Below are 27,125 nucleotides of genomic sequence, written 5' to 3' on the forward strand. Positions count from 1 at the left end.
TCAAAAATGACCATAATTCTATGGAGTTTGCCAAGTGGACATTCTCCCCAGAATATTCCAGCTTCTTTGCAGGGCTAGAGGATCAGAATCATTCAAGGTGGTCTAAGGAGTCATCTTGAACCACTTTTCCATGCACCACCGAAACCCCCAGGAGGCTTGCAAGGTGGCCTACAACCTGCAGTACTCATAGGGATAGGCATCTAGAGAATGTGTCCAAGAATTGAAGTGCACGGAACAGTAGGGAGTTCATCGATACCTATTTCCATGCACTCCCGAAGTACATTATGACGCAATTGGTTAGGGACTTCACAATGAAAGGACCCTGGACTGAGTATTAGAGCAAGCTACCTGGATCTATGAGGTCCAAAAACTGGTAGAAAATAAGAATTTCCCCAAAAATCCTAAACCAACCAACACCCCCTGCTGCTGCCAAGGTGGCGGAGGTAAAGATTACCCCCATTTTGGACCTAGAAATGGGGTAGGGTGGGCTAAAAATACACCTCCCGCTAACCAACCGGAGGCAGAGAAGACCCACTGACCAGTCCCAAGCAGATGGTAGCCAGGCAGGGTACCCCACAAATAGGCAACCTGACTCTGCCACCTACATCAGCCCAAAGTACAAGGAGAATAGACCCATCTTGGGGTATGTATGGACTCCCCCGGCTCAGGAGGGAGGGATCCAATCAGGCGAGTACGGCCCCAGGGAACTTCCCTCCACTTGCCTCCAGGGGGGGGGGGCGTGAGGGGAGAGGGCAGTAACCCAACCTTCAGAACAACTGTTCTTTCTCTCCCCGCTTTCTGGGGTCTAGGCCACCAAATCAGGGAGAAGTGAGACCAAGAATGGAGGGCTACCAGGGAAACCTTCCATGTCAAAGTTGCTCTGGGAAAGGGAACAGTTGCCCTTACAGAGAGCGGCAAAGATTTGACCCAAGACCCCTGCATCAGCCAGAGTGTCGCAACTTGAGCGCCAGATCCAGAGCGTGACGCAAGACCAGAGTTGCATGTTGAGGGCTCAACAGAGCACTCAGATGAACATGGCGGCCCAGAACAGCGCAAACCCAGGGTCTGGCACCCGGAACAATGATGGGGGGGGGGGGGGGGGAGAACCCAGACAACCCAGACAACCAAGACAACCAGCAGGTTCCAGAGAAGGCAGATCAGGAGGAAGGGGGGATACAAAGCCCTAGAGGAAGCTTCCTTCCTCACCTGTGAAAAGCCCCAAGAAACCTCTGAACCTAAACCCAAATCTCCTACCCTCTGTTCCCTAGGTTGCTGCTTTTCGGGGGTAAATTGGAGAAACCAAGAGACAGAGAAGACTCATTTTGTGGAGGAAGGCCACGTCTTCCAGTTTGAAGGGGAAGAATCCCTGGATGTGGAGAAATTCTCCTCTTTCAAGGACGGGGTGATTCCTTTCAAATGGGTCCCAAAGGACCATAACTCAGACTGAGTAGGTATGGGGCCTGATCTAGAACCGCCTATCCATGAACCCCAGAAATACCATCCTGAGAACTCGGATATGAACGAGGGAGCCCCCAAACCGGTTCAAGTGACTGTCTCCAGGAAAAGGGGGACTTAAATAAATAATTTAATACATTTCTTATTGATGCACACCGGCCTGGTTCCTAGTCCTTTGAGACGCAGGGTGTTTTTGATGGTTGGGTGCGAGACATGTTGGAGGCCTACTATGTGGTTTATTCAAAATAAAGTGCTTTGTGTGCCGCATCGATTGCCGGGGAAGGAGTTCCCTAGCTGTAATAAAACCGCAACATTAGCACATGGCAAGCGTAGAATTGATAATGGTTTCTTGTTTTGAGGGTAGTGTCCTGGACCGAGATCTAGATGTTGATTTTACATTAAGTAGAACACAAGGCATGGAAAGAAATGCAAGGAGACCAATGCGAGTCCGTGGCTCTGACCACGTATTGGCGGTTATGGCTGCGATAGATTGAGTGGTGCATGTCCTGTTGGCAAAGTACACATGAAAGTGGGTGTTATTGCATTGCTATAAATTCTAGGTGGTGTTTTTGTTTTGTTTACCAAAGCTGTCATCAAGGTGGAGTCACATAGAAGTAAATAGTTTTTGGTATGGTATCGGACCTTGAGGCTGTTTAGCCTTAGCCAGAGGGGCTACATCTGCCAGTCTGGTATTGGTGAACAGAGACCAGTGGCCCACTACCACCAGATTGTGCCAATATTGTATGATGAACTGCCATACCATGGGACTGACCCAGTTAAGAGTGCCTACGAGTGGTCTCTTCACATTTTTCTTCCTTTATAAGGAGGGGAGACTAGTGTCTTCATTGATCCCTCGGGATGCCGCACCCTGTTGGTCTGTTTTGCTTACATGAGTTATTCTATAGAGGCAGTCCAACAGGAAACTTTGTACAAATCTGCAGATCTTCTCTAGTCCTTCCCTCCCCCTCCATTTTCTGACCTGCCGCCTCTGTACCACACAGCTACTGGTTCTGCTCTGATGCAGGAGACGGTCTTTTAAAGATGCATAGGTGTCCAGTTGGTCGGGGTGCAAGGAGCATGGTAGGATCCCAAATCATCATATCACTTCAACCTTCACACTCCCCCCCCCCCCCCATCCCAAGTTAGGAGAGTTGGAGTCAGGCAGGTGAAAGGTGCAGTGTTTCTGTCGCCCTCCCCCACCTCTCAGCATGGTGCCTCAGTCCATGCCCTCCCTCACCTAGCGCACTCGGACAAATTGTAATAAGCTTACATATACCTAATCTGTCCTGCGTTTCTTTTCCGCACAAGCAGTCGGTTGAAAGTTTTTTCAAGGGAACCAGATAACATGGCTTTGATCTGTTGCAACAGTAACGAGAAAATCCCATCACAAGGTTGGGGGGGAGGCATATATGGAATACACTGGCCACTTTAATTTGGATACCATTTATTAGCTTGAATCTGGTAATGTTTTTTTATTATTTGTTACTTTTTAACATTTGCCCAGGGGTTAACAGGCCCACCCCTCTCCTTAAAGTAATGGTTTGTGGTCTGTGCAATGGTATCGCGTCTGCTGTACCAGACGGCAGCTTAATCTAGACACCATGGGGACCGCTTCCTGATAGATTTTATATTTGTAAGGGAATCCCGCTGAACTTCAAAACGTAGGTGCTGCCAGAAGCACAGTGCGCTTGCTCATATTTTTAGCGCGCTTTTTCAGGATGTCCGTGGTTTGAGACAAAGTGCTGAAGTTACATAATGAGGTAAAGCATTGCAAAATGACTGTAAATTTTATTTTTAAGGAACCAATTGGATGTCCATGTCGTTAAGAATCCTAATTTTAGAGGTAGAAGTTGTATTGGCTAAAGCTTTTCTCCACTATTCTAACGTGCAGCAACAAACTGCTTGTTTCTTACAACACAGATCTGTGTTTTTTTTTTGGTTTTTTTGGTCGCAAGACCAACCTGGTTTATAAGCCAGATGTTTTCTCAGTTCTAGCTTTTACACCTTTGCCTTTTGCCTTGGCCTTGATGCTCTGTGGCGCTAGATCAGTCATGATCTCTGGTACATCCTTGGCCCCTGTAGCTCGTGAAGGTTTCTATGTCTTGCCTCTGGTTTCTTGTCATTTTTCTATTGCTTGTATTGCTTTTTGTACTTCAGCTTAGTTATGTTCCTCAGGGGATTAGCTAGTGCTAGTAGACATTCTTCAAATTCTAGTGTTGGGCTGGTTTGGTCAATTGGCTTTTACATGTAGCAGGAATGTTTGCTTGGTTGTTGCCAGGTAACAAAGCAACACTCTGCTTCCAATAAGAGACTGGAAGCGATTTGAGGGATACTCGGGTTTTGCAATACAGTCCCAACGTGCAAAATCCTGTGACAAGAATCAACTTTCAAGGCTATCATCCTAATGCTCCTAGCTTGGGTTCCTTATCTATTTGCTGCTACTATAACTGGATCTGTTTAGAGGCGGCTTTAGCTTGTTGCTAGAATTCTCGAAGACGAATTGCGACAAAAGACCCTGTGGCAGTCAACTGCTCCATGGTGCAGAACTAGTGTACCCTCGTGAAAGATGTTGCAGTGTCCAGTTTGTATGAGAAAGTTGCATGGTTTTAGTTGAGGACAGTTTTGTAAATTCTGGTTAAACCATGTTTTCCCCTTTTGTTAATTAAATGAGGGCTGCATTACGTTTTGTTTTCTAAAGTGACTTGCTCTACAGACAAAGGAAAAGCCAGTCTGTCTGGCTTCGTAAATGTTTCTTTTAAAAGAAGTTTTTCTGTGCTATGAGGTTGTAATGCCAGTTTTTCTTCAAACAGGAAAATTACAGTTTCGTCCAGGAGCCAGTGGAGCAACTTGTTTTACGAGAGACCGGTTCCCCGGGGCCACAACCCAATGATTCTGTGGTCTGCCCAGTCCCAGAACCGGTGGCCTCCAGAAATGGAACACCTTGCCACCACCCCAAAAACATCCAGCAAAAGGAGGCAAGACATTTTATTTTAAACCTTTCCCTGCATACTGGAATGACGCAAAGGCTTTTATTACACCAGTATTCTGATGATGCTCTGGCAGTCTACAAAAACATTAATTTCATTGCTTCAACTTTCTAAGAAGCCTGAAATAGGAGTAGGAATGCCCTTAATCCTTGGTTAATGGATATTTAACCTAGGTCTTTAAATGTAACCCCTTAGAATGATGTTGCACCAGTGTCCATGTAATCCCTCACTACCCATGTTTCAACCCAAATTGACCCCACCCTAACTCCCACCCTTCCCGTAATGTTTTTAGTTTTCTTAAAGTTGCATACATTTTAGTTTTTCACTTTTGTGGATTTTCTTTCCCAGTAATTTTCTAATTTCCTAGAAAGTGAATCTACTGCATGACTACCGTTTAGTTCGATTGGGTTGCCAAGGATCTCGCCAAGGACTTGAGATCTTTTCTTCATCACGTGGATTGATTCTAGAATATTTTTATGAATCGGGAGTTTTAAGGCAGTGATTAGGCAAGAAAACAATCCCCTCCCTTTTTGCTGCAGGTCCTTTACCTTGCCATGTACTTCATGGAGCTGATGCTTATGGAAACGGAAGCTGTGACCTTTGAACCCGCGCAGCTAGCGGCAGCTGGCCTATGTCTGGCCCAGAAGGTTCTGCAAGAGACTGGCAAGCACAGCTTTGATGGAGCCTATAAACTGTACACCTACAGGTAAGTGATCACAGAAGGCTGGGCAGTCCTTACCGGAGCTAACCGGGAACTTGCCTAATGGAGTTTGGGGAATCCTGGTTTGTGGTGTTTAGTGGTTGGTAGAGGTCTGAAGGAAGATGGCTAGGAAGGTGTAGTGGTGAAACTGTGGCGGAGTTAGGTGAGCAGCTTGGGGCATCTCTCATCCTGGGCGCTCATTACAGATCGCAATGCACAACCCTTTAACCTCCAGTGTAGTGAAATTATATTTAATGGTGCCCTTCTGGCCCAAAATGTGGCTTCAGCCAGAGATCTGGCATACGTAATGAAGTGCTAAATGTTTTTTTCCCCTCCATTCTGTGCTTTCGGTGAAAATGTGTAATTGCCCTGGATACAAATCCTGCTTTATATTGGACATTAGTGGCCCCACCCTGAGTGCTAGCCAGTCGAGAAGCTTGAATGCTGACTGGATTCACTGGTATAAGCCTGCGTTCCAAGTATCCAACTGCTGAGCACTCTTCACTTGCTTGCCATCCTTTCCCACACTGCCTAGAGTTTTTTGTGATATTTCCACATATTTAAGGCCACACAGACTTTTCTTTCCTGCCTTTTTTGTGCTGCCTTACATTCTGGAATAATAGTTTTGGTGGAGGGGGTGAAACGACTCATACGCGCTGATCCTCTCCCATGCTAGCGGGATTTCCATGTAATTGCGTGTTCTTTCCCGTTTTCTTCCCCCATGCATCCTTCCTTCCCAAACACAAATGTACCCCTTCCATCCACCCTGCACACATGCAACACACACACACTTTCACACACCTTCTCTTCCTTTCTATCACCCTTCCCCTCCATACTATACACACAAACATTACATACACAAGTACACACCAATACTTTTGCTCATCTCTGATGCCTGCGACTTGTTACAGCATGGTTGCTGCCAGTCAACCCCTTTGCGCACTGTGACAATGGGCATTGATGTCAAAGTATGCAATTGACCAACTCAATCTCTGCACTTTAGGCTACTGGCCCTTGTCAAATTCAAACTTGCTTGTGGTGATTATTGCTCGACCAGAAATTGTTAGAATTCCAAATGGTCGATTTCCACCCCCCACAAAATATAGATTCAGTGTTTAGGGTAGGCAATATTGGCGAGGCAGAGGGTTGGGTTGGTTCAGGTAGTGCTAGGAGTTGCTCTGGGGTGGAGGGGGGGGCATTTCTATAAAGAAAAAATCGACCCAAAAAAATTAAAATGGAATGAGACCAATAAAAATCAATAGACCAGAATTCCTGATCCAATGGTAGTGGACTTTAAATCTGGAATCCTATTAAGATCCTGCCTGAAGTTACCCTTTTAAGTGTTCGAAAAATGTAATTCCTGATTTTAACTTTTTCTCCGACCAATACCATGAAGTTATTCCTGCACAACTATGCCAGTAAGGTGGCTCAGTAAATAAATCCCTCACTGATTGTGAACAATCTCCAGGCGACGCCGGCCCCCTACAAAGGCCTCGCTCAAAGGCCTATGGTCTGATCACCTGTTGGGCCATGCAAGGCTGCAATGCCCTTAAGGTATGTGATTATTCACCTGTTGGGTGGGAAAATTAGTTCTCATTGCCTTCAAACCTCCCGTGCCACTCTGATTTATTTCCCCCCCAAACTTTCCTCCTGCCCTGTGCTGTCCCTCGTGGGCTATGCACAACCCACGTTTCCACCCCACCACCAACGGGCCCTCCCATTCAGACATTGCGTAAACGAGTCATGCTGCATATTGGTGCCATGCCTAGGCAACGCCAGGTGGGCATGCCTTACTTTGCGCACCACACACCCTCTGGTATTCCACGTCAGTCCATTGACTCCTCTACTCGGGAATGAGTGCTGATGGGCACTTGCAATCACTACTAGATCACACCCTGCTTCCTTTACTGACTCATCAGCAAACCTCTGCAGCAACCGCACGGCTATACTTGCATCTACCACTCATCCATGTAACCACAACCCCTGACTTAGACGCTTCAAACTCCACCTAACCGATTGAGTGCCATTATGACATCCCCAATCAATAGCCAAGCTTTACCCTGCATAGCTGTGCCAACTTGGAGATCATCCAATCGCAAGCATTAGTGACTTTACACCTAGCCTTACCTCGAACAACTTTATTTGCCCCAATTTATGTAATGCAACTAACACCTAGGAACTGTGTTGCAAATGATGACATGCCTTTTGCCACCCCAGTGGCGGCGCAGTTATTTAAGGCCTTATCGCTTCTAATAACCTAGATCTATTAGCCATTTCAGAAACGTGGCTTCAGGTCCGGCCCTATCCCCATCCATAGCTATACCGCCCAAATATATCTACTGCAAAGACAGAGCAGAGTCAAGAGGTGGAGGGGTTGCCCTTGACATTCTCTCCCAATCGGAGAAAACTGCAACTCACCATTTCTTCAGAACTACCATCCACTAAGTTGTCTCGCACCCTTCCATGGTAGCTATTAATTTAGTCTATTGTGCACCAGGCCCACTGCTCGCCTTTTCAAGAGTATATCCTGCACCAACTCCAAACCTTCATCTAAGACCATACTCCTGGGTGACTTTCATTTGTGCTTTCATAAGGCTGACACCAAGCCTTGTCCCTTGCCAGCTCCCTTAAGGCGCTAGGCGTCTCGCAATGTATCCTTAGCCCCACCCCTTCCAAAGGCCACCACCCTCTCCAAAGGCCACATCTTGGACTGGCTAGCTGAACTGTAATGTTGCATTCACCTCTTCACTGTCCCTGGTCTGATCACAATATTTAACAAAGGTTCCCAAATTTAGGGAACATAATTCAGACAACACAAAGTAATAACAACCAAAAGGTGCATTTCTTCATTTGAGGCTTTTTAATTCCTTTCGCCCGAGTTTCGAGATTTATATTGTCTTCAGGGGCTTTTTATGTCAAACATTTCTACAAAGAATCAAATGATGCAGTCTTAGTTGAATCATTTAATTCCATCAAATCTACATAAACGGTTCATTACTGCTTCTACTGGAACAAAAAGCATAATTATTTTTTCAATGGGGTGTTAAGCCTTGTTGGGGTATACGATCTTTGCATTCTGCAATGTTAATTGCCATATTAACGATCGATGCTGAGTTTACTTTCAATCTCACAGCTCATAATGGTCTTCAATGCTCAGATTGATCACTTACATCAGGGACCATATCTCCTCCATAAATATAATTGTGATCTGTAATTAACTTGATCTACTAATTGTACAAATAGCTATCTGTACTCCAATTTTCAACAATTCGCATATCAAATCATTTCACTTCTGGGCTCTTTAGCGGTCAAGAAAAATATTAAGCCTGTAAACAAAAATAATGGCTGACCTGATATGTATAGCTTCAAAGCTGTTTTATCTATTAGTTTTCAACCCTGGGTTTCTTCTGCGTCTCCCTCATGTACTGAGACACTAGGTCTATGTGGGTGGAGATATAGCATAAGACTGTTACTATTGTATTTAGAATCAGTTTCCAAAATTTGTCATAAAGATCAAGGGCGGAACCTCTTTCCTTGTTGTCTTGTCCACGGTGCTATATAAGGAAATCACATCTTAAGATACCCTGTCTGAGTGAAAAGGGAAACCTTGTGTATTGGGTACCATCTTTTTAGTGTAGGATGGTGAATCTAGATGATAAATATTAAAATCTATATTTACCTAAACTGTCCTCTTTGCTTTCATCAGTGTTAACACTGGTGTAGAGACACCAAGTCACAAGATGGCAGCTATATGTAGCGTCGTCATCCCGTAATGGTGACGTCATCACATATTGGCGTGAGTGATGTCAACCGTGTAAATAAACAAACATCATGGGTGTTAACGTTCCAGTGTTGTTAATCGGTTTGTCAATATTTAGCTTCATGTAATTCAGATCAATTATTCAACAAACACCCAAGGTAATATCTTTGTAGAGATTTTCATTTCCCCTGTGGGTTCGTAGTGGATGGCAATAAAGTATAATATGGAGCGCTCCCTATGGAATAGGTTATTCATTTTCCTTGATGTATGGCATTTCAATTTATTAATGCTATCCCTCTTCCGTCTTTCGTGAGTAGCTGGCTCTTCATGCACACAAGCATGTTTTCCCTCTAGGTAAGATATTCCTAAATTCCAAAGAATATGTAGAACGTCATCCCTAATTTTCCTTTCATTTAGTGCTACTGTAATACTACTGTTTGTAGTTTGTTGCTCGACTTTTGCATATGGGCCATATCGTATCTATTAGCACTGTATAGATGTATAGACATTAATGTAGGTAATATCAATTGATGGGGGGGGGCATGTGCTATCTTTGAAGGCCTACTGTTAACTGTATTCTGCAAGTGTAATGATGGTTGTAGTTTCTTCCTTCTGGGGAGTTAGCTATGTGTGTCTTAAAGCTAGAATCTCACTTTGGTTGAGAGACCTGAGGCCTCTCCACTAGAGAAAAGGGCTCAAGTAGTATTCTTCATTAAGTCCCAATGTAGCCATTAAGTCTAATTTGTGAATCCAATAGAGCTCTCTTTGTGATAGTATCTTAGAAAGGCTTCCTCCTCTTAGTAGAGGAGTGCATTACTTCCAGATTCATGCACCTTAAAATAACTGCTATTGTGTGGTTCTTATCCCTGAAAACCGAAGATATCGTATTCTTGGTTCTGATGTTTGACTTGTGCTCTGTCCAGCGTTCTTTGGCTTTATGTATTTTTCGCAAGTAATATTTTCCACAAGGACATTTTAGAGCATATATTATGTTTTTACTGACACAGTTGGCATAGTGCTTCAGGGGTATTTTCTTACCCATATTTGGGTGTCTGATATACTCTTTATTTAGTTTGAACAGGGCTGGTAATTTTTAAACCAGCATGAGTCCCATTCGTACGTTTACTCAGCAGTGGTTGTTTTGATGTCTCCATTTTTATCTGCTCTAATCAGTGTCTTTTAGATTTTTTCCTCTTATAAGCTAACATCGGAGGCTCAGGAAAGAGATGATGCAAAATGGGTTCAGAAAGGAAGTCCCCATTTTTCTGTATCTTTTTAATCGGAAAGCTCTGTGGGAAGTTTTCATCCATGCATCCAAACCCTACCACATCATTGTGCATTACTGACATGGGAAACATCATAATGGCCGCCGGAAAGCATGCTGCTCACCAGAGATCATCCAATGCGCAGTGAAAACCTGACAGGCCACTATCCACTTTTGCCTCTGTCAGTGTTAATACAGGAGACCATTGCCAGACCCTATCCTTTGGCTGCACACAGAGCAACATCAGGGCAAAGCAATATAGTGCTGGTCAAAATCTGTTTTAATTGATGTCAAAAATTGCCAAAATCATGGCTCACAGAACCACTAAAAAGGTCCCACCTCCTTGTTGGGGGGTCAACATCATTCTCCCGCAAGAATGTACATGAATCTGAGGTCCACAGAAGTGCACTTATATTTGAACAAAGTATAATTTGAGGACTGCTTACTGGTAAGGCAGTTGTCAAAAATGGCTGAAATACCGGTGCTTTACACTGACTGGCGCTAGCGATCGAAATTCTGACAGGAGACCTGTATTTCAGAAGCTAAACAGCATCCTAAGTTAGCTGAGACTTCAAAAGGCTTGCTGGTCAATGAGTATTCTTAACACCTACTCTTCCCAGGACCTACACCAACAGCACAGGATATCACAGGGTCTTGTTGATTAAAAGGGGAGGAGAGTTTCCCTGCAGCCTGGAGGAAAGAGACAATGGAGGCCTTCAGCTGAATAGAATATGCTGATTTTGAGTATGATCTGTAAACCCTGCTCTGGGGGAAGGCAAGACACATGATCTGAGTCCAGCCAAGTTCCCGGGGGCGGGACAAACAGATGGGTGTACTGAATTGAGAGCAAATGTATGTTTTATTAAATTGCTTATAAAATATTGTATCAAGCTGATAGAAATGTACAATTTGGGGATTCTTAATATGAAAAATTCACTCACAGATGAAGACTAAGTTGGACGTTGTGGGATGTTCTGAGGCAAAGCCATGTAATTAATATTGTCACTGCTGTGTTTATGCTAGAGACCTAAGAACTTACTGTAATATGCGCAGAGAGGGGGTGTACCTTCGTGGAAGATTTGATGAAAAACCAATATGGCGAAACCCACTAAAAGCGCAAAATGTCATTTCTGAACCCAAGCTCTTAGAACGATCAGGGTTGAACAGAGACCTGTCTTAATTAATCTATGAATTGTACATGTAATTTCAACAACTTGTGTATCTGGGAAATGTGTTTTGGGTAAAATTGATTTTCTATAAGAAACCAAAGTGGAGTGTTTTCCTTAAAGCCATAAAAATGATACCTGATGATACCTGATGACACAGGATGACTCACTACTCCGTTCTCCAGTCAGAGGACAGTAAATCCTTTACCCTATCAGAACCCTTAGTGGGTTGGGCATAGAAAGTCAGCCTTCCCACCCACTTTCAAAAGGCATAAAAAGAACCACTAAAACCCAGATAAGGACGGCTCTTTCCACTTTCTTGCGCAGCTCTTTGCCGGACCAAATAATATTCAGAAGGACCAGATCCAGAACTTAGACTCCAGATAGACTCCAGAACTTGAAGCAGAGAGGCCTGAACCAAAAGCTGAATCCTTCTCATCAGGCCTCAGAATCCAGCAACCTAACTAAACTATTCAACAGCTGGGTGAGCTGTTTGATTCTGGCTAGACCATATCCAGACCCAGAAAGCAGAGCTGTATCCAGAACCCTGTGCCAGAACCAGACCGCTGTGCAGTGCCGACAGCAGACCCAGACCAGACCGCTGTGCAGTGCCGACAGCAGACCCAGACCAGACCGCTGTGCAGTGTCGATAGCAGACCCAGACCAGACCGCTGTGATCAGAACCAGTGGCACAGACCGTCCCGTGGCGAGAGTGCAGTCCAAGGCCCATTCTGGTCCAAAAACTAGGAGTGAGTATTCAGCCAGATCTGTACAGAACCAATCTCTTAGTTTAAAATAATCTTATTTAAACCATTTTGACCTGTCCAGAACTGCACCATAGAATTGTGGCCACTCTGTGATTTCAAAATCCGTCAAAGCGCAATTGTCCTTCTTATTTCTGAAAATCTACCTCCACAAAAACGTCTATCTTTTGAACCGTATGTCCTAGAAGTTAGATTTAACATTCATTTTAAAGCTAAGAATCTAAGCTTTCCAACAAACCCAACTCCTTATAATTTTCCCATAATTGCGATCGACGCACTCGGAAAAAGTGCCGCGAATTGCAAACTAGCTCAATTTCACCACATGTTAAAAGTAGCTGTCTCTTGCTTGCACTGCTGAAATTCGTTTTCAACCTGATAATCATTCCTGAATCATTGCTAGTGTTGACCTGAACTGATTCAAAGTAGCTGTCACCTACCCTGAATCTCCTATAGGAAATTAAAATAATTTTTAGCATATTTCTCACTTCATTGCAAATCACATGTAAAAGTATTTTTGACTGTTTAAAAGCATATCGGTTGCTCTGAACTTGCCAGGGGAGGAACTGAACTGCTTTTGATTGTGTTCCTGAAAACCTGTGCCCTCATTTCCATCTCTTCATATTACATATGGGGGGGAGTGAGTTGTCATAAAGTAACTGATCATCTTATCTATTGTTGAAACCATATCAGTTTATTTCTGTGCTGCATTCTTTCCATCATTGCTTTTCATTGAAACCATACAAAGTATTCTCTGCTACCTTATCCTTTCTATACCAACTCCCAAGTAATTAAAGAATTGTGCTACTATATATCCATTGTTGATCACTGTCATGTTCATGAGTGCTATCAAATATAAATGTATTCATAAGTGTGATATATATTTAATTTTTCAAATAAATCTTTTAATTTGCAAAATAAACCTACTTCTTGGCTCAGTGAGGTCAGGGGGGATTCAAAGAGGGGCGTTATATAAGGGTGGTTCATCCAGATTTATGAACTTGTCATAAAAATATATAAATTAGGGCTTCCATTGGGCATCCCAGACTAGGCATTGATTTGTCGGAGTGCTGAATTGAAGTCACAAAGTGGGGGCACGTAACGGGACGTCTGGATTAGAACTACCACTTGTGCAGCTTAATACAGTGTGCTAACTGACCGGATACATAAACCCTGTTGGATCACCACGCTGTTACGCTGTAAAAGCACTCCTCAAAGGAACACTCTAAAACGGTCTGTTTAGCAAAATAAAATAATAACTTCTGTAAGCCAGGAAGGAAATCAATTTCCAGAATGTTGACACTAGTAGACATCAAAATAGCCAGAGAGCACCTCTTACATACGCTATTTGTGAGAGGCAAATGGACAGAACAGATCAGACGGTGTGGTTGCATGCAATCACACTCCAGATCACTGGAACAGGGTCAGATACATGGAGAGATCAGGGTCCCTTACATGTGCCCTGAGTGAACTATACATGGCCCCTAAAGCCAAAGATGAGCGTGACAGGATTGCCAGGATAGTGGGATATTTATATATGGGAGCCATACAGGACAAATGTGCTGAAGGCCAAGATCTGGCAAATAGGCAACTGATGGCATTAGAGAAGGCCCAATCTGACCCGGACTCTTCTGAGCAGAGGCTGCACAGGAGTCAGAAAATGATACAGTATCTCATTAAAATAAGAGGATATGGGTATCCTGCAACAGGAAAAGGCAGACCAGGATACCAGATTTCTGGCCTTGCAGAAGGAGTACCAAGAAGGTTTGGACTCCCTACTGCAGAGCCATAAAAAGCTGGAGCAACAACTGGACTTAAACAGGGCATGTACAGAGCAGGTAGTCACCCTGCAAAGCCACCTATATAGGGAAAAGGCAGAGAGCAATAAACTGATTTTGAAAGACCTGGATACCCAGGCAGAGTTTGATGAGGAGCGCCAGAAAGCTGGTGCCCTTCAAAGGCAGAGGGACGACCTGGCGTCACAGATGCAGGCTCTTACTCAGGAAAGGGATGCCTTAGGCCAGGAAGTCTGCCACTTAAAAAATAAAATGGAAGAAAATCACCTGGCCCTCCAGGGACTGGGTGACCTCCAAAAAGAGCATCAGAACTTGTTAGAGCACACCAGGAGGGTGGAAGATGCTCTGGCAAGAAAGGAGCAGGCCAGTAGGGACGGTACCCAGGAGGTAGCACTCCTGCAGCAAAGACTGGCCCAGTACTCCAAGACTAACTAAGAAGCACAGAGAATGAGGCTCTCTGCCAGCACAATGATGGGCTCCAGCAACAGGTAGCCAAGCAGGAGAGACTGATAGTCTAGTAAGGCCTTGATTGAGGAACTGAAAGCACAGGCTCTGCGTGGCAACAGGGAGCAGGGGCTGACAGAGATGAGGTTCGCTGGGAAAGGGAAACGCCTGAGCATAACCTCAGGAGCCCTAGTACCAGAGGCCTTCATCTCTCCCAGTCCTTTCACTCTGCCACCCCCATGTCCCATGGTGCACATGAGCCCAGGGCCACGGGGATGGCAGATTACTATCCAGCCAAAAGTATGGGGCTCATAGGCCAGTACCTCCCAGGAATGGATGGGCGGGCATACAGGTATGGGCACCCAAGTACAGCGCAATTTAGTGGGAAGCCCTGGAGAGTAGGCCCTCTAAGGGCATTCTGAAAACCTCTGCCCAGTTAGGTCAGTTGGGGGGTACCCACCAAATCCAGGCAGCAAGGAGGAATTTGAAGACTCCTCTGCGCGTCCCAGGACACAAGAGACTAGGTCCCCACATTCTGCCCGTCATTCCCAGGCTCGCAGAATTCTGGAAAACCTGGAAGATCCGACGGGCACCTCTGGGAGCAGTGCTTCTGAGTCAGAGGATGAATGGACCAGGCTTACCCGAACCAAGAAGGCCAATAAGGCAAAAAGGACCTTGCTTAAGGACCCCTTAAAACAAATTAGGGCAATAAGGAGTGTCATCACACCTTATCACAAGAACGCCAAGTATTCTGTGTGGGAACACTTGGAGCTCTTTGAGCAAATGATGGAGACTTTCCATTTGAAAGACAGCAGTAGCTGCATGCAGTACGTCAAATGGACATTCTCCCCAGAATACTCCAGTTTCTTTGTGGGGCTGGAGGACCAAAACCAATCAAGATGGTCCACATATAGGGCGGCCATCTTGAAAGAAACATTTTTCTGTTCACCGGAACCCCCAAGAGGCTCGCAAGGCAGCCTACAATTTGCAATGTGGGGAGGATCAGGCCCCACAAGAATTTGTGCAGGAGTTGAAGCGTGCCGTTGCGCAGACTACCAGAAGGGTGCGCACGGACAGCAAAGAATGTTTTTTTCCATGCCTTGCCCAATACATCATGACCCAGCTAGTGAGAGATTTTCATGAGAAAAGGTCGCTAGACTGGGTCATTGAACAGGCCACCGGAATCTGAGGTGCAGAAGCCCATAGAAAATAAAAATAATGCTCAGAAAAGCCCCAAACCGACCAGCACCCCTGCCGCTGCCAAGGTGGCAGAGTTAAGGTTGCCCCCATTTTAGATTTGGAGAGGGGGGGGGCCTAAAAACTTGCCTGCGCAGAATAATTCCAAGCCCAGAAGGCCCTCGGGCCAGTCACAGACAGGGAGTGAAGGAGGGGGTCCCACAAATGGGGTCCCTCACTCCCCTGACTATGTAAGTCCCCGCTACAAGGGAAACCGACCCATCCTGGGTTATGTGTGGACTCCTCCAGCCCAAGGGGAGGATCCAGCCAAGCACCTAACCCAGGGAACTTCCCTCCTAGCTTCCCACAGGAGGACAGAAAGTACCCAAATCCTGGGCAGAACTTTTTCCCCATGTATCCACCCAACTTCCAGCCCCAAAACCATCCATCCTTCTTTCCCCAATTCCCTGAGCCCAGACAACCTAATCCGGGAGAGGGGAGGCCAAGGATGGAGGGGTACCCAAATCTTCCCAACCCGGGGTACTACCAGAGAAGGGATAGCTACCCTTCCCGCGATCAGCCAAGGGGAGAAAACAGAACCCCTTATCAGCCTGAGTGGGTTTCAGAGCGCCAGGTCCAAAATATGGCACAGGAGCTGGGTCACGTGCTGAGGGCTCAGAACCCCCAGATGAGCATGCCAGTGCAGAATTCCCCAAACTCTGGGCCTGGTGCTCCAGAACAATGACTGGGGCAGCACCCCGATAACCCACCGGTTCCCAGGGAAGAGGCACAAGGGGAAGGGGGGTGTAAAGCCTTGGAGGAAGCATCCTTCCCCACTTGTAAACAGCCCCTGGAAACCCAGGAACCGGAAACAATCTCCTACCCCTGAAAGTCTGCCACCCAAGGAGCAGAGAGGAGGTAGGAGAAACAAAGGACCCAAACGGACTCACTTTGAGGAGGAGGTACAGATCTTCCAATTTGAGGGAGAGGGATCCTCGGAGGATCCTGGGAAAAGGATCTTCTCCAGAGATGGGGGAACTCCTCCCAAGGAAAATGGGTCCCAAGGGATTCATAGACACACGGTAGATGTGGGGACTGAGCTAGAGCCGCCCATCTCATCCCAGAACCAACCGCATCAAAATCCCCTGGTTCAAACCCATCCTGGTGACTGCCTCCAAAAAGGGGGGGGGCGGCCCAGAACCGGAACCAGGGGAACTCAAAATGTCTCCGATCTCCAGTTGCCAAATTTTTCTTTCAGATTCCCAAGACTTTTCACAGAATTCTGCCCAAATCTCTTCTCTCGCAATGTCCAAAACTAAAAAATGGCCCACCAGTTGTCCAAAAATGTGCATTATCTGTGCCCCCTTGAGGAGGAGGGAAGATACTATGCCCCGGTACAAGTACAGGGGCAGGGTACCATTTTGGCACTGGTGGACACTGGATCCCAAGCTACCCTTCTGTCCAGAAGGGCCTTTGATGAACTAAATGCAGGAAGGGGGAAGAATTACCGTATTCCTCTCACCTCTCTTCGTGGACAACTTCAGAACTTTGACGGGAAGGAAATTCCCGTCGAGGGGACTGCAGATTTGGACATTCAAATTGGGCGACACAAGGTGAAACACCCGGTCATAGTAGTGACTCCAGAGGGCACCCCTTGTTTACTAGGGAATGACCTCCTGAGAAGGTTGTCACCCCTAATAGATTGCGTAAACAAGACTAGCCGACCAATAAAATTAAAACAGTGTGCCAACCATGTTAGTTTAAATGGCACATGCCACATGGTTGAACAAAAATCTGACCCAAGTAGAATTTCACTTCCAGAACAACCAAATTCCAGACGTGACAGACTGGTGATTGGGGGGGGCGGGGTACTCTCTATTTCTGAAAATCAACCTTCCTTCCAGTTTAAAGTGGTATTCCACACTGGAAGGAAACACTTTGAAGTTCTTTGCCAACCCACAATCGGACATTCTTACTCCTATAGCCCAGAAAGTTGAGAAATCAGCTCAGAGCCTGGCTGATATTCAGCAAATTGGAGAGCAGTTGTTCATCCCTGTTCAGTTAAATGAGGGGAAGGACACTGTTCTCGCCCGAGTGTGTGCGTGAACAACGGTAAGAGCTTCATCATCGAAGCCATGTTCCGCCAACTCCCAAAAGATCCAGCCATTCCCACATTCAAAATGATAGACAAATGGGAAATGGACCTGGAAGCACCCAATTCCAAACATCTCCTGCCAAGCAGGTGTATGCTCAAAATCTCCATTGGCAACAAGAGCATAGTCCATAATTGTTGGGTCGTGCGAGACGTCACTGCCGCCTTTTACTTAGGCAGTGACATTCTCAATCGCTTTGCCATTAGTTTGGACCTAATAAACTTCAAAGCTTGGTCCCGATTAGCGGATAATCGCCATGGGATTTGATGATCCAGAAAAAGCATTTAGGTCTGCTCAATTGCTACCTTATGCAGTTGAAATTCAGATTAAAGAGGAAGTCACCATCCCAGAAAGGACCCGACAATTCTCCATGGAAGTGAAAGTTCAGAGGACAAAAAATGAAAAACCCTGATGCTTATATTCATCTAAATGCTTCTCTCAAACAGCAAGGGTTGGGGGTAAACCCAACACCATTAGTCAATATAGAACATGACACCATTCCAATAGAGGTGGATAACAGCGACTTACAGTATTACTCTAGCCGCAGGCACCATTATTGGAATGGCGGTTGATGACCGACATTTTTCCATTGATTTAGGAAATGAACTGTTAGGACCAATCCCCAAGGACTGTTTTGACAGTGACAGTGATGACAACACAACACCAGACAGGATCTTTACCCAGCATGGGGGGAACTTCCTGGTGTACACTTCCTGCCCTTATGGTAAGGAAGATGTGACTTGTGACTTCAGGAGGGATGAGATGATTTTCCAGGTCCATGAGGGCTCTCTCTCCCACCTGCAGCCACCAGTCCAAATCGGCACTCTGACCAGGGACTTCTCCACCCAGCTGGAGGAGGCCACTGAGCTAGCAAAACCAGAAGTCTTTCCATGCCTGTGTGACTCTGGAGCAGAAGCAAAAGTTGAAACAAGTTTTCTTGGATTTTCAAGATCGTTGTGGTGGACTCATATGACTGTGGTCGCACCGACATCCACATAACGACAATTCCCATAGACCCTGGCATGACACCAGATGACTCTAGTGTAGCAATATCGTTTGCCTCTCGCATCCATCGAGTCCCTTACTGAAATAATTAAGAACCTTGAGTCCAGGGGGATAATCCGTCCAGTCCACAGCACCTTCAATAATCCGGTGCTGGGAATATTGAAGCCAAACGGCCAGTGGAGACTCTGCGCTGACCTTAGGGAGCTCAACAAACGGGTCCATACTTCCCGGTGGCCTCTGCCCTACATTGACCAAGGGCTGGCCAGATCCAGGGGTCACAGGTATTCACTGCAATAGACCTGAACAATGGATACTGGACTGTGCCTGTCAGTAGGGAGGACCAATACAAACTGGCTTTTACATTTGGGGGCAAGCGGTACACATGGACCCAGACTCCCTTTGGATATCTCAACTCCGGCAATGAATTCAACATTTTCCTACACAACTCCATGCCCGACCTGGGTGCGAGGGGTAACCTGGCTTATGTAGATGTCCTCATCAAAAGTTCATCTGTGGAGGAACACATAGCAGAGATCTGTTATGTTCTGACACAGTTGAGGGCCGCCAGAGCAAATCTTTCCTTTCAGAAAGCACAGTGGTGTAGAACCCGTGTCAATTTCTTGGGGCATGAGATTGCTCCTCACGGTCTCTGTCCCCAGGAAAAGAAAGTGGAAGCCCTTCAGAAACTGAAAGACCCCACAACTCTATGGGAACTAAGGAGCCTCCTTGGACTTGCTAATTACAGCAGAAAGTTCATTGAGGGCTATGCAGAGATCACCAGACCCATGATTCATCTCTTGAAGGGGGGGGATCAAGTGGGAATGGGGTCCAGAACAATCCGAGGCAGGAAGACCGCTCAAAAGAAGCCTCTCACAAGCGCCTTGCCTAGCTTACCCTGTCAGAAACAAGGAGTTTTTCTTGGCGACAGGGTTCTCTAATACATGCTTGACTGCAGTATTATATCAAAAGCATGGGTCAATAAAGTAATCCCCTATGCGAGTAAAACTTTATCCTCTGTGGAGGAAAAATTGAACGATTGCGAGAAGGCACTCCCGCCCGTTTATCCAGGGGGAACACATCATAGTGGAGACTCCACACCAGCCTCTGCAATACCTCCAAAGTGACAGAATCCGGGCCGGAAATGTGAGTAATTCCCGAATTACCTCATGGATTCTGTCAATTCAGTGCTTTCCTGTGGAGGTCAGATATGGCCAAAACAAGAGTCCCCTCGCGCAAGGTCTGGCTGACTTGCATGATTGTGCCAGAGAAAACTGTCTCGAGGACCAAAGTCTAAAAATCAAGGACAACATGGAGGCATACCTTAATTCCCCACACAAAGTCTTTGAAGAAGACAAGTGTGAGGGAATGCCCACTGTCTATGTGGATGGATGCTCTTACCATGTTGACAACAACGGGGAAAAAACTTGTGGCCGGTGTAGGGAATGCATGGATGAATAAGTCCCCAGAACCCTCTGCTGGATACAAGATTGGTCCCCGAAGTAGTCAAGTGGCAGAGTTGATGGCTGTGCATCAAGCCATCCTCACTGCTGTCCAACATCAACTCCACGAACTGGTCATAATCACAGATTCTGATTATGTACGGAACGGGTTCGTGGAGCACGTGGTTAATTGGAAAACCACAGGCATGTTATGTGCTAATAAACCCTTGAAACATGGGAAGTTAATCCAAACTATTGATGATCTGGTCACCTCGAATGGGATGACCATCTACTGGAAAAACATCAAGGGTCATTCCAAAGTAGAGGGACCAGACAAAACTGGAAATGACTTGGCTGATCAGCTGGCCGAAACCGGGGCCATCCAAGGGAATGTAATAGAGATTGAGTCTCTGTTGGGGGAAATCCAGATCACTGCTATCACTAGGTCCCAGACAAATGCTCACGACGATCTTTCAACTATACAATGGAGTAAGACCCCAGATGTGGATTCAATTACAGCTCAGAAGGGGGATCCAATAATTGGTAAGTTTTACCAACACATTGAGGACCCTGAGAGCTTCCCTCTGACAGATACCGATTACATTGGGAAAGAGGACGTTAGTGTTGATGAAATGTCCAAAAATGTTCCGACTCCAAGACGGTTTGTTGGTAAGGAAATCCCAAGCTGGCCATGATCAGTGGGTGGTTCCTACCTCATTCCGAAGCCTGAAGTCACGCCCATGATGCGGCCACCGCCGGTCATCGGGGGTTTCAGACAACACTTGAGATCTTAAGAGAGGTTGCATACTGGCCACACATGGGGCAGGACCTCGACCAATACTTGAAGGGGTGTTTCGTGTGTGCACAATTTCAGCCAACGTCCCAACATCCCTCACACACCGTGCGCCTCTCCAAAAGAGAGGGATGACCTTGCCATGGTCAGATTTGCAAGTCGACTTCATAGGCCCTGTGATACGCTCCTTTAGGGGAAATACTACATGTTGACTGTGACATGCTTGCTTATTTACCAAATGGGTGGAATGTCTCCTGGCCCCAAACTGCAAGGCAGAAACAGCGGCTGCCCTGATGATCAATCACATCTTTTCGCGTTTTGCACTACCCCAAAGGATTGAGTCAGACAGAGGTAGCCATTTCACCTGCGAAGTAATGACAACGATGTGGGAGATACTGGGGGTTAAAAGGAAGCTACACATTGCTTACCGGCCAGCCTCTTCTGGTGCAGTAGAACGTTACAACAAAACCATTGTGAGCATCTTGAAAAAGTTTGTGGCAGATTCTGGGCCAAGTTGGGATATTCGGATACCTCTTGTCCTAATGGCCATCAGATCTACCCCTTAATCTGCAACTAAAATGTCACCGTTTGAGCTGATGACTGGATGCAGGATGGTGCTTCCCCAGCATTTCCTCTACAGGACCCAAGAGCAAACCTTGATCAATGCCTCCACAACTCATGAGTATGTTGAAAATGTAAGAAAACACCTTCAACATGCTTTTGCCTATGCTCAGCGAAATCTAGAAAGATCAGCCGATCGCATGAAGACCCACTTTGACTTGAAGACTACCAGGAAAGAATACAATGTAGGAGACCGGGTCTATCTATACAATTTCCAAAGGAACCAGGCCAAACAGCGGAAATTTCTGCCTACATGGAAGGGACCTTTTGAAATTGTAGACAAGATCTCAGTCGCCTACAAGATCTGCATCCCCAAAGGCAGTTTGGCGGAAGGGGAAGACAAGTGGGTCCATATTAATCAGCTAAAGTGTTGCCATCCCAGGCACACTCTGCAGCAACTGGAGGAGTCCTCTACAATCCCAGAGGGGGCAGCTCCAGATCAATAAATTTCCAACCCTAAAATATCCCACCTATAGTCTATAAAATATAAGAATGCAAATGCCTCCTGATTTATAAAATGTATATGTTCACCCCACTACATTAACAGTGGTGGGGAAATGTCCACAAATGTTTCTACCGCTTTTGCTTTGTCATCCTAGGAGAGATAAACCATGAAGACGGACCAAGGAGGATGACCCGGGGACCGGGAGCAAATATCTGAGGGGCCCGGGGTACCGCCCAATTCTATATCAGGATCGGCGAGGAGAACCGATTGATCCACCATGATGGAGGAAAAGATGCTGAACTTTGCCATCGGCGGAATCAGAAGATGAGGTGAACATCCCAGTCTTGCGAGTTCCATTGATTAAAAATCGATGCCATCGCAAGAGGGGGGCATGGGGGATGTTTTCATCCCGTGCATCAAGCCCTACCACATCATTGTGCATTACTGACATGGGAAACATCATAATGGCTGCCGGAAAGCATGCTGCTTGCCAGAGATCATCCAATCATGCGCAGTGAAAACCTGACAGATAGGCCACCATCCATTTTTGCCTCTGTCATTGTTAATACAGGAGACCATTGCCAGACCCTATCCTTTGGCTGCACACAGAGCAAAATCAGTGCAAAGGAATACATTGCTGGTCAAAGTCCCTTTTAATTGATGTCAAAATCATGGCTCACAGAACCACTAAAAAGGTCTCACTTCCTTGTTGGGGGGCGGGGGGTCAACATCGTCTCCCGCAAGAATCTACATGAATAGAGGTCCACAGAAGTGCACCTATATTGGAACAAAGTATAATTTGAGGACTGCTTACTGGTAAGGCAGTTGTCAAAAATGGCTGCAATACCGGTGCTTGACACTAACCGGCGTTAGCGATCTAAATTCTGATGAGACCTGTATTTCAGAAGCTAAACAGCATCCCAAGTTAGCTGAGACTTCAAAAGGCTTGCTGGTCAATGAGAATTCTTAACACCTACTCTTCCCAGGCCCTACACCAACAGCACAGGATATCACAGGGTCCTGTTGATTAAAAGGGGAGGAGAGTTTCCCTGCAACTGGAGGAAAGAGACAATGGATGCCTTCAGCTGAATAGAATATGCTGATTTTGGGTGTGATCTTTCAATACTGCTCAAGGGGAAGGCAAGACACATGATCTCTGAGTCAAGCCAAGTTCCCGGGGGTGAGACAAACAAATGGGTGCACTGAATTGAGAGCAAATGTATGTTTTATTAAATTGCTTATAAAATATTGTAGCAAGCTGACAAATGTACAATTTGGGGATTCTTAATATGAAAAATTCACTCACAGTTGAAGACTAAGTTGGACGTTGTGGGATGTTCTGAGGCAAAGCCCTGTAATTAATATTGTCACTGCTGTGTTTATGCTAGAGATCTAAGAACTTACTGTAATATGCGCAGAGAGGGGGTGTACCTCCGTGGAAGATTTGATGAAAAACCAAAATGGCGAAACCCACTAAAAGCACAAAATGTTGTCATTTCTGAACCCAAGCTCTTAGAAAGATCAGGGTTGAACAGAGACGTGTCTTAATTAATCTATGATGTGTACATTTAATTTCAACAACTTGTGTATCTGGGAAATGTGTTTCGGGTAAAATTGGTTTTCTATAAGAAACCAAAGGGCAGTGTTCTTTCCTTAAAGCCATAAAAATTATACCGGATGACACAGGATGACTCACTACTCCGTTCTCCAGTCGGAGGACAGTAAATCCTTTAACCTATCAGAACCCTTAGTGGGTTGGGCATAGAAAGTCAGCCTTCCTACCCACTTTCAAAAGACATAAAAAGAACCATTGAAACCCAGATAGGGACGGCTCTTTCCACTTGCTTGCGCAGCACTTTGCCGGACCAGACAATATTCAGAAGGACCAGATCCAGAACTTAGACTCCAGAACTTGAAGCCGAGAGGCCTGAACCAAAAGCTGAATCCTCATCAGGCCTCAGAATCCAGCTACCTAACTAAACTATTCAACAGCTGGGCGAGCTGTTTGATTCTGGCTAGAACCATATCCAGACCCCGAAAGCAGAGCTGTATCCAGAACCCTGTGCCAGACCAGACCGCTGTGCAGTGCCGACAGCAGACCCAGACCAGAACGCTGTGCAGTGCCGATAGCAGGCCCAGACCAGACCGCTGTGAGCAGAACCAGTAGCAGAGACCGTCCTGTGGCCGAGTGTGCAGTCCAAGGCCCATACTAGTCCAAAAACTAGGAGTGAGTATCCAGCCAGATCTGTACAGAACCAATCTCTTAGTTTAAAATAATCTCATTTAAGCCATTTTACCCTGTACTGCACCATAGAATTGTGTGCCCATTCTGTGATTTCAAAATCTGTCAAAGCGCAATTGTCCTTCTGAAATCTTGATTTTATTTCTGAAAATCTACCTCCACAAAAACGTCCGTATCTTTTGAACCATATGTCCTAGAAGCGAGATTTAACTTTCATTTTAAAGCTACGAATCTAAGCTTTCCAACAGACGGCATACAGCCCAACTCCTTATATTTATTCTGTAATTGTGATCGACGCACTCGGAAAAAGTGCTGCGAATTGCAAAGTAGCTTAATTTCACCACATGTTAAAAATAGCTCGCTTGCACTGCTGAAATTAGTTTTCATCGTGATAATCATTCCTGAATCATTGCTAGTGTTGACCTGAACTGATTCAAAGTAGCGGTCACCTACCCTGAATCTCCTATAGGAAATTAAAATCATATTTTTAGCATATTTTTCACTTCATTGCAAATCACATGTAAAAGTATTTTTGACCGTTTAAAAGCATACCGGTTGCTCTAAGCTTGCTAGGGGGTAACTGAACTGCTTTTGATTGTATTCCTGAAAACCTGTGTGCCCTCATTTCCATCTCTTCATATTGCATGGGGTCTGGGGGGTGAGTTGTCATAAAGAAAAGTGATCTTTTCTATTGTTGAAACCAGATCAGTTTATTTCTGTGCTGCATTTGTTCCATCATTGCTTTTCATTGAAACCATACAAAGTATTCTCTGCTACCTTATCCTTTCTAGACCAACTCCTAAGTAATTAAAGAATTGTGCTACTATATTATCCATTGTTGATCACTGTCATACTCGTAAGAGTGCTATCAAATATTAATTTATTCATAAAATTGTGATGTATTAATTTTTTCAAATCTTTTAATTTGCAAAACAAACCTACTTCTTGGCTCAGTGGGGTCAGGGGGATTCAAAGAGAGGGGCGTTATATAAGGGTTCATCATCCAGATTTATGAACTTGTCATAAAAATATATAAATTAGGGCTTCCATTGGGCATCCCAGACTAGGTATTGACTTAGTCGGAGTGCTGAATTGAAGTCACTTACATCTCTGAGATGAACATTTCAGAGTGAACCACCAATCTGGTGTTTTCTTTCTTCTTAGGTGCTACTCTTATTGATTTTTCTAGGATGTCTTCAGGAAATCCTTTCCGTAAATCTGGTCTTCATATTTTCATATTCTTTTTGTAAATTCTCTCAGATATTATTCTTTTGAGCCTTAATTTACTCAAAGGTGTTTTCCTTAATGTTTTGGATGGAAACAGTTGTAATGTAAAATGTTTACATCAATAGGTTTTCTGTAGATGGTTGTCAAAATTTCTGTTCCCATGTAGTGGATCGAAACCTCCAAATAATGGATGTGTGGTGTTCCTCTTTCCAAAGTGAACTGAATCTGGTCATTGCATGTATTTAGATAGGCAAACAATTGTCCTAGTTCCTTCCCAAATTCCAAAGGCATTGTCTATCTTCTCCAGAATTTGAGTTTGGATGCCCATTGTTGAAGTACATGCTGTTTTTCAAAATGATGTATAAAGATGTTGGCGTATGACGGTGCCACAGAGGAGCCCATGGATGTTCCTGCTATTTGTAAATGGAACTTCCCATTATACCTGAAATAGTTGTTGTGGCAACTTAATTGCAAAAAAACGTTTTGGATCACAATGTTTTCATGCTGTAGTAGAAACCACTCAATTGAGTCTATCCCTTCTCCGTAGGGGAAGGGGGTGTATAGACTTGACACCTAGAGTGAAAAGTATTAATGATGGGCTGGCCAGTTGTAGTTAATTGTAAAGAAGGAGCTCTGCCTTTTTAGATAGGTGGTCGTAAAGCTGTATTTAGAGAGCAAGTGGTTGGAATACACACTCTGTCCCGGCTACTATTGATCTAAATGGTGGATCTGTCAATTCTTGTGCATCTTTGGCAGGGCACAGAAAGCTGGTGCGATTGGGGGTGGGGGGATAAATTTAGAAGAAATTCACTAGTGCGTTCTGTTATCCAGCCCAGATTAAGGGAGGTTTCTTCACTGTCTGGCACCAATTCGTTTGGCATTAGAGGATCACGATTTCATTTTATACATGTTCTTGTATCTTCCAATAGTTTCATGAGCCCTTCGTTGTAAGGTTGTCCATAATAAGCGCTCCTCTATCTGTCGGTTTCTTAACTATTGTACTGTCTTGAGCCAATTCTTTTATCAGTTTTAGTTTTCTTATGTTCCCTTTTTGTTTGCAGTTCAGACGTCTTAATATCCGTTTAAACATGTCTGATTGGATGATGTATCTGTGCATGGAACATACTTTTGCCTTTCATCTCCAAATATTCATTTTCTGGTCTCGCTTGTCTCTCTGGTAAGTTTTCAAAGAATACTTTCAGTTCCATTTTGCCTATAAGTTTAAATGGGTTTACCTCTTCCTCAAAACATGTGTTAATTGGGATGAAAGATAAGCCCAACTTTGTCTCCATTTGTGTTCTAGACAGTACTTTGCTGGAAGTGTTGATCAGGGAGCGACCTATTTGTTTCTGGGTCTTTGCTTTCTTTTGTCCTCTTCAGGTTTTGCTCCTTCTAAAAACGGCTGTTCTGTGGCTATTGGTGCCGAAGTACTAGGTTGTGTAGGTGCTGTTTCTTTTCTTGGTGCTATGCTTGTAGTCTGGATATTGGTGCTATTTGTATTTTCTCTTTCAACCACTTGTGACGTCACTGCTGTCAGTGCTTGGCCTATTTGGAGGTTACCAGCTGGTCTGTAGGGAGTTTGTCTGGAGTTGATAGAATTCCCGTCAGGTATATTCTATGCCCCTGGCATAGTCGAGTGTATCCCTCTGGAATTTTCGTATTTAACGTTCTAGTTCTTTTCCGTAAGAATC

General features: G+C 45.1%; 1 protein-coding gene across 1 annotated transcript in view; it reads left to right on the forward strand.

Annotated features, from left to right (window-relative positions):
* CCNP (cyclin P) overlaps window positions 1–27,125 on the forward strand; it is a 209,710-nt gene that overhangs the window by 140,244 nt on the left and 42,341 nt on the right. Inside the window, exons 8-9 of the mRNA XM_069643042.1 lie at window positions 4,266–4,430; window positions 4,982–5,148. Coding sequence (XP_069499143.1) covers window positions 4,266–4,430; window positions 4,982–5,148 — 332 coding nt within the window. The remainder of the gene's footprint in view (window positions 1–4,265; window positions 4,431–4,981; window positions 5,149–27,125) is intronic.

Source organism: Ambystoma mexicanum, chromosome 2p, assembly GCF_040938575.1.
Source record: "Ambystoma mexicanum isolate Mex_15411 chromosome 2p, UKY_AmexF1_1, whole genome shotgun sequence".
In the NCBI taxonomy this organism is placed as follows: domain Eukaryota; kingdom Metazoa; phylum Chordata; class Amphibia; order Caudata; family Ambystomatidae; genus Ambystoma; species Ambystoma mexicanum.